General features: G+C 42.2%; 2 protein-coding genes across 2 annotated transcripts in view; one reads left to right on the top strand and one right to left on the bottom strand.

Moving 5' to 3' along the window:
- The window catches only part of LOC102300388 (contactin-associated protein-like 2), a 76,053-nt gene extending 71,975 nt beyond the window's left edge, over positions 1–4,078 (top strand). The window contains exon 24 of the mRNA XM_042214552.1: positions 1,924–4,078. Within this exon, the coding sequence (XP_042070486.1) occupies positions 1,924–2,123 (200 nt within the window). The 3' untranslated portion in view covers positions 2,124–4,078. The remainder of the gene's footprint in view (positions 1–1,923) is intronic.
- A 978-nt stretch (positions 4,079–5,056) lies between these two features.
- Positions 5,057–7,216, bottom strand: part of tgs1 (trimethylguanosine synthase 1) — a gene marked incomplete in the record, with an annotated part of 14,240 nt that continues 12,080 nt past the window's right edge. The window contains 2 exon segments of the mRNA XM_042214551.1: positions 5,057–5,392; positions 5,625–5,703. Of these exon segments, the coding sequence (XP_042070485.1) occupies positions 5,282–5,392; positions 5,625–5,703 (190 nt within the window).

The following is a 7,216-nucleotide window of genomic DNA, read 5'->3' as shown; positions in this document are numbered from 1 at the left end:
ATGGCACCGGACACCGGTACCCATCCCTAATAATCTCTTTTTAATTCAAAAACACAGGGATACTTTTTTTATCAGTCTGTGTTGGTCAACGACAACATACGATTCCTTTTATGAAGTCATGCATTTCAAAGTCAGACATTCTTGTTTTCAACTTTTTTTATTAAACTTTAGACATAAACAAAACAAGAGAAATAAGTTTTATCATACTCTGTTTTACACTCACCTCCCACTCCCCCCATTACACACCTCTGCACCTCAGGTGGCAGAGAGCCAGCTACTAAAAGGAGACCAAATACAGTTTGTCTAATAGGCCACAAGTCACTTTTTTGTACGATGCTATTTTAACCATTAACCATTCGTCATAGGGAGGCCGGCAGCTTTCCCAGCAGTGTCTTAGCAGAATCCCTTTAGCTGTGTAAGGGCCAGGACGTCTCATTTTTATGGGGAAGTCAGAAAGTTCTGTGGTTGAACCAAACATGGACAGTTTTGGTGAGATGTGAAATCTTCTTTTCAGAACATGAAGATGACTCCATAATATCAAAGTCAGACATTACTTTCGATTAGTGGTTCCTTAGTATCGCCCTCACTCCCCATCCTGCTTACTTACATGTGATCACACAGCCTCGCAGGCCGCCTCTACACTCAGTGAGACGCCTGAATCATTATAATGTTTTCATACTCATTGTAGTGGTTGAACTTATACCTGATTCCCATCAGTATTAAGCTTGATTAACTATCATATCAGCTATGATTCTGTTTACAACATACTTTTCTCTTATCCAGAGTCACATTTCTTATCTTTCCACTTTCCTGCAGCCACACAAACACTTCATCGTGTCTACACATAATTTAGACATTAGAAAAATCTCCATTACTCAAACTGTATTTCTCATATATATACTTCAATATTCTGTATTTCAACGTATTAATTAGACTTATCTTTGATTTTATCTATTCAATTCAGTTTCATTTTATTTTTATATGTCTTTGATTAAGAATTAAGAATGAAGGGTAGCACTTTCTACACTTTCTCTGTAATAAAGTGGTAATAGTAGGGTAACAAGGGGGAAACGAGTATAATGTGTTTCTAAGTTATTACTATGCAATTACCAAAGTAATAGCCACTAAATAGCCAAGTAATATCATGGTAGTAACAGTGGTTAAAGCTGAGAAATATTACTCTGAAATATATGTTATAGGCTAATAAGAGCCCAAAAACTGGGGTAATAATATAGAAATACAGCTCAGTAATAAAGTGGTAATAGTAGGGTAACGAGGAAGGAAGAGGATTGTAATAATGTGGTAACTTCTAAGTTATTACCACTCAGTTACCCGTGGTAGCATCTGTGTAATAAGCAGGAAAGAGAGCTGCCTGTTTCCATTTAATAACACATTATTAAGCTATTGAAGCTAATTTAAAAAGTGATTATCATCAGGAAACAGCTGTGGTAGTTTTCTGTAATAAGCAGGAAACAGAGCTGCAAAATATTCACCAGTTATGGCGATTCTAAATCGCCTGTAGGTAAATGTGAGCGTGAATGGTTGTATGTCTCTGTGTGTTAGCCCGGAGACAGATTGGCGACCTGTCCAGGGTGTCCCCCGCATCTTGCCCTATGGTATGAACCATAGGGCAACCCCCCTCCACAACCCTGAGAAGGATAAGTGGAAGTCAATGGATCTCTTAACCTTAATTCCATCTCTGGTTCCTGGAACCGCGACTGGTCCTCAGTGAGCCATTTTCCAAAATGATCATTGCTTACCAGTTTAGTCATTTCTGGCAATGTTAGCATGCCATTAAAAATGACTAGCTCAACATGCTCAACAATGCTGTCTTCAGTCCGTTCTTCAAATGCTGCATCAAATATACTTGAAGTTCACTGTGTTAGAGAAAGTGCTCACTGCGTTGCTCATGCTTTCTTCCAGGAATCATCTCCATGGTGATCTTCAGCGTCCTGTGCATCATGGTGTTCGTGATCCGTCACATGTTTCGTCACAAAGGCTCCTACCACACTAACGAGGCAAAGGGAGCCGAGTCAGCAGACTGTGCCGACGCAGCGATCATTGTCAACGATCCGGCCTTCACCGAAACCATTGATGAGAGCAAGAAAGAGTGGTTCATCTGAACCCTCATCGATACGGACACACGTTAGGATGTAGTTTTGCAGGCTTAGGGAGTAGCTGGAGGTGACGACCTACTAACCCTGGAGGAGCTGAGGACTTTAGAGACAGTGGAAACCATTGGTATTTTAGCTTGGGTATTAAAGCACAGGGCGCAGAAGTGCCTGGCAGCGACAGTGTGGAGTGATTCATATGATGGAAGGACGGCCTTCAGTGTACGGTGCCATAAAGTTTCAGGCCTTGGATCAGTCAGTATGTTCATTTGCTTTTATCTTATATTTTTATATATATATCGCTCTGACTTTGATTTCAGTATGTAATGTATTTATTTATTGATATTATATTTTTTCAAATGTTGATATTATTTATTCTTAATTTTCTTTGTGTTTTTATTTCATGTGTTTGTGCTTTACTTCTGGTACTTTGACTTTAAGAACTTTGGCATGAATTAAAATAATTATGAATTAGTCCCAATAAGCCTTTGTGCATATAGCGACAGTAAACAATTTGTATATTACAAAAGTGTTTTTGTATATTAAGTGTGATACGTTATAATTTGCCTTATTTTTATAAAATGATTTATTCTGTATGTTGGTAGTTTAATTTTGGTTCTCAGACTAAAAACTATGGTGTGTGTGTGTGTGTGCGCGACACATGCACGTGCATGCATAGCTGGCTTGCTTGTCTGTAAAGGAGATGTAGCCATGACATTGTTTGCATCATCTGAACTCAGAGCTTCTGTTGATTTCTGCATCTGAATGTGTCTTTCAAAGACTTCTTGATACTTTTTTGCCGTGAGTTCAGGAAACACACTCAGCTTGTCTTAAGCTGCCGTTTGTCCAGGGCCAGACTACAAAAACAGAACAAATAACTTTATTAAACTTCACCTTCAAATCCACAGTGAGGCAGCATTAAGTTAGTGATTCCACTACCAAGGCTGGTGAGGGACGAGTAAAGCACAGCACTGTAGCAAACAAATACTCTAACTTCCCTAAAGTGAACCAAATTCCTTCCAACAGCTCCCAGAGCTGGCAGATGTTTTCACTGTCAGCTGCTGAGGGCCAAACTCCACAATCCAGACTAAACTGTGCCTCTAACAGCACCCCCGTCACTACCTTCACATGCTGAAGGTAATATGTTTGACACAAAGCTGGTGGCAGATCTGCGACGTGTCCACATTGAATCTGAGGTCAAATAAAGACAAAAGTAGGAAAAAGCAGCAGCCTCATAACACTGCACTGGGCTTATGGATCAGGAAAGAACTCTTATCTTGGATAATATTCAATTTAATTTTGCACAGTGTTATTGTATCAACGAGCCCTCCCTGTAATATAAGACCGAGTGGACTGACAGCAGAACGGTTTCATCTCGCTCACACAAGTTCAGGTGAACAGCAGCTGAGAACAAACGCCTCGTGGAGACTTGCTGTGACTGAACTAGGCTGCAGAGTCGGTTTCATTCGACTCCAAGGTTAAACACATTTAAACACCATCTCTGTAGATGAATGTGACATGACGCAGATACTCATCATCAAACAAGCAACTGGTCATATTTTGGCAGCAGGACATTTTCCACACTCAGAGAAATCCTTATTTTCATTTAGCACAGTCTTTCAGAGGTGTTGTTTTCTCCTCGGTGTCCCTGAAACTAGAATAACGGGTCCGATCATGCTGAGAGCTGCTCCGTCCTGTAGAGCAGCTACGCTGAGCGGATTCAAGCTGGTGATAAGAGTGCTTTTGTTTCTTGTATCTGGAAATATGTTTCTACAAAGGAATGTTTGTCCGTCACACGCTAACGGCTTACACTTGACATTTGATTGTACTGCATTTGTATTCGTTTGACTGCATTGAGATGTATTGGCATGCCATTTGTCACTGATGACACGTTTCTGTTGATGAACCACTGTAGCATCACATGGCTTTTTCTTCATTGTCCTGTGTATAAATGATTATCATTTATAGCCGATTTCTCATTCTTTGTGCTTGAAACGATAACGGCTCCTGGAGCAGCCTGTGAAATACAAGTATGACTCATACCTCAGTGATATTTCAGTTTTTACCAAACGCACTTTCATCACGATGACGATGACTCTATAAAGGCCCTGGAAATGACTCTTGTGCTTTAGCACTATATAACAAAACTGAATGAAATTGAATACTTGTGAAAATAGTTACATGGATACAAAATTGCAATTTTAATTGCATCAGGACACTGTAAGATAAACATATTGTAGTATGGATCTCGTGTCCCTCACTCCAAAGCCGTAGCTCAGGATGTAGAGTAGGTCGTCTACTAACTGGAAGGTTTGATCCCTGACTGCAGTTTGTCAGACGCTCTGATGCGTCCATTGGAGCGTGAATGCCAGCAGCTGCTAGTGCTACCCCCCTGCCTCCTAGCAGACACACCTACTGTATCAAACTAAATCCTACATCACAGCGAGATGTCAAAAACTTTATCTCCAGGATTTGAAGTCGTCTGAGATTTGCAGTAGACACACTCATGGTATCAATTTCAAAATTCTATGCCACCTTGTTCACGAGTTATCGCATTCACAAGATTTTCAAAAAAACCTGACGTTTGATCGGAGATCAGTAACAGATGCACCTGTGGCATCAGACTGAAGCCCCTACACTGCCTCGTTTTCAAGATATCGCATTCACAAACCTCGATCTGCAAGACCTGCCCGCCTGCCTGACCCCATCATCAGAATGTGGAGAGGTGGAGTAGAAAGGTGCTATATCAGAACCAGTCCGGTTACCATCCTAGTGGCAGCTATCAAAGCTTTTCCCCCACACTGCACCTCTTTAGCAAACACATAAACAGCTTTTTAAAAGACGGTTCTGCTGTGCAGATGTCAATAACTCTGTTGCTGATGTAGTTAATGTCTTTGTCATCTGCCAGTCTTAAACTAAAATGTACCAAAACATTGCATAAAAACAATGAGAAAAACATTTTATTAGGCTCAAATGTAGAATAAAAGGACAAAATAAAAACAGATATTATAAAGATATAGAAAATGGCAGGTGGGTAAGCTGGGCTGGCTGATCTGCAGAGTGAATCCTGTGTGGATGTGGTTCAGTAACCTGGAACAGAAATGATGACAAACAGCAGAAACTGATGTTCGGTCCGTTCTCCTTCATGGGCGCTCGTACTGGTGCTTGGCTTAGCCCGGGCTTATCAAGCTGCCAAAGTAAGCAGTCACTGTCTTCAGCTTGTTGTTGAGGAAGTTCTGCTCGACCTCCACCTTCCCTCCTGGGCCGGCTAAAGAGGCCACCTGTAGCAAAGAGACAAGATTTCAGTAAGACAGTCCCAACACAAGCTGACCAAAGCAAACACAACTACAGCACAATACTCATTACAAGTATAAGAGTCTGGGTACATAAAGAACGATGCCACCGCGGCGTTGCCAGTCCAGTGGAGCATGAACATCCAGACATCCACGGTCACACGAAATATGTCAAAGTACAGATTACATTACATGTTTGAGAAATCCTGAACACACTGACCTGATCCATGTCAACATTGCGCGGAAGAAAGTACACAATGTTGTCTGATATCAGTTTGGCCAGGCGGAAGATCTCAAATGTGCCGAGTGTCAAGGATGAAAACTGCATGTTCAAAAAAAGAAACTTTCAGATTGAACAGACTGGCTGTGTTAACTGCAGAGTGCCTGACATAAAGTTCACCTTACAGGGCTTAACTGTAGGGACGGTAGTATTTAGTCAGCCACCGATTGTGCAAGTTCCCCCACCTAAAATGATGACAGAGGTCAGTAATTTGCACCAGAGGTACACTTCAACTGTGAGAGACAGAATGTGAAAAAAAAAATCCATGAATCCACATGGTAGGATTTGTAAAGAATTTATTCGTAAATCAGGGTGGAAAATAAGTATTTGGTCACCTCAAACAAGGAAAATCTCTGGCTCTCACAGACCTGTAACGTCTTCTGTAAGAAGCTTTTCTGTCCCCCACTCGTTACCTGTATGAATGGCACCTGTTTGAACTCATCATCTGTATAAAAGACACCTGTCCACAGCCTCAAACAGTCAGACTCCAAACTCCGCCATGGCCAAGACCAAAGAGCTTTCGAAGGACACCAGGAAAAGTATTGTAGACCTGCACCAGACTGGGAAGAGTGAATCTACAATAGGCAAGCAGCTTGGTGTGAAAAAATCAACTGTGGGAGCAATCATCAGAAAATGGAAGACATACAAGACCACTGATAATCTCCCTCGATCTGGGGCTCCACGCAAGATCTCATCCCGTGGGGTCAAAATGATCATGAGAACGGTGAGCAAAGATCCCAGAACCACACGGGGGGACCTGGTGAATGACCTGCAGAGAGCTGGGACCAAAGTAACAAAGGTCACCATCAGTAACACACTACAACGGCAGGGAATCAAATCCCGCAGTGCCAGACGTGTTCCGCTGCTGAAGCCAGTGCATGTCCAGGCCCGTCTGAAGTTTGCCAGAGAGCACATGGATGATACAGCAGAGGATTGGGAGAATGTCATGTGGTCAGATGAAACCAAAGTAGAACTTTTTGGTATAAACTCAACTCGTCGTGTTTGGAGGAAGAAGAATACTGAGTTGCATCCCAAGAACACCATACCTACTGTGAAGCATGGGGGTGGAAACATCATGCTATGGGGCTGTTTTTCTGCCAAGGGGACAGGACGACTGATCCGTGTTAAGGACAGAATGAATGGGGCCATGTATCGTGAGATTTTGAGCCAAAACCTCCTTCCATCAGTGAGAACTTTGAAGATGAAACGAGGCTGGGTCTTCCAACATGACAATGATCCAAAACACACCGCCCGGGCAACAAAGGAGTGGCTCCGTAAGAAGCATTTGAAAGTCCTGGAGTGGCCTAGCCAGTCTCCAGACCTCAACCCCATAGAAAATCTGTGGCGGGAGTTGAAAGTCCGTGTTGCTCGGCGACAGCCCCAAAACATCACTGCTCTCGAGAAGATCTGCATGGAGGAATGGGCCAAAATACCAGCTACTGTGTGTGCAAACCTGGTAAAGACCTATAGTAAACGTTTGACCTCTGTTATTGCCAACAAAGGTTATGTTACAAAGTATTGAGATCTCCTCT

The sequence above is a fragment of the Haplochromis burtoni genome, unplaced genomic scaffold (genome assembly GCF_018398535.1).
Source record: "Haplochromis burtoni strain Fernald_Lab_line unplaced genomic scaffold, NCSU_Asbu1 Contig_586, whole genome shotgun sequence".
In the NCBI taxonomy this organism is placed as follows: Eukaryota; Metazoa; Chordata; class Actinopteri; order Cichliformes; family Cichlidae; genus Haplochromis; species Haplochromis burtoni.
The sequence above is the reverse complement of the archived record's forward strand: the minus strand, read 5'-3'. Positions and strand labels throughout refer to the sequence as shown.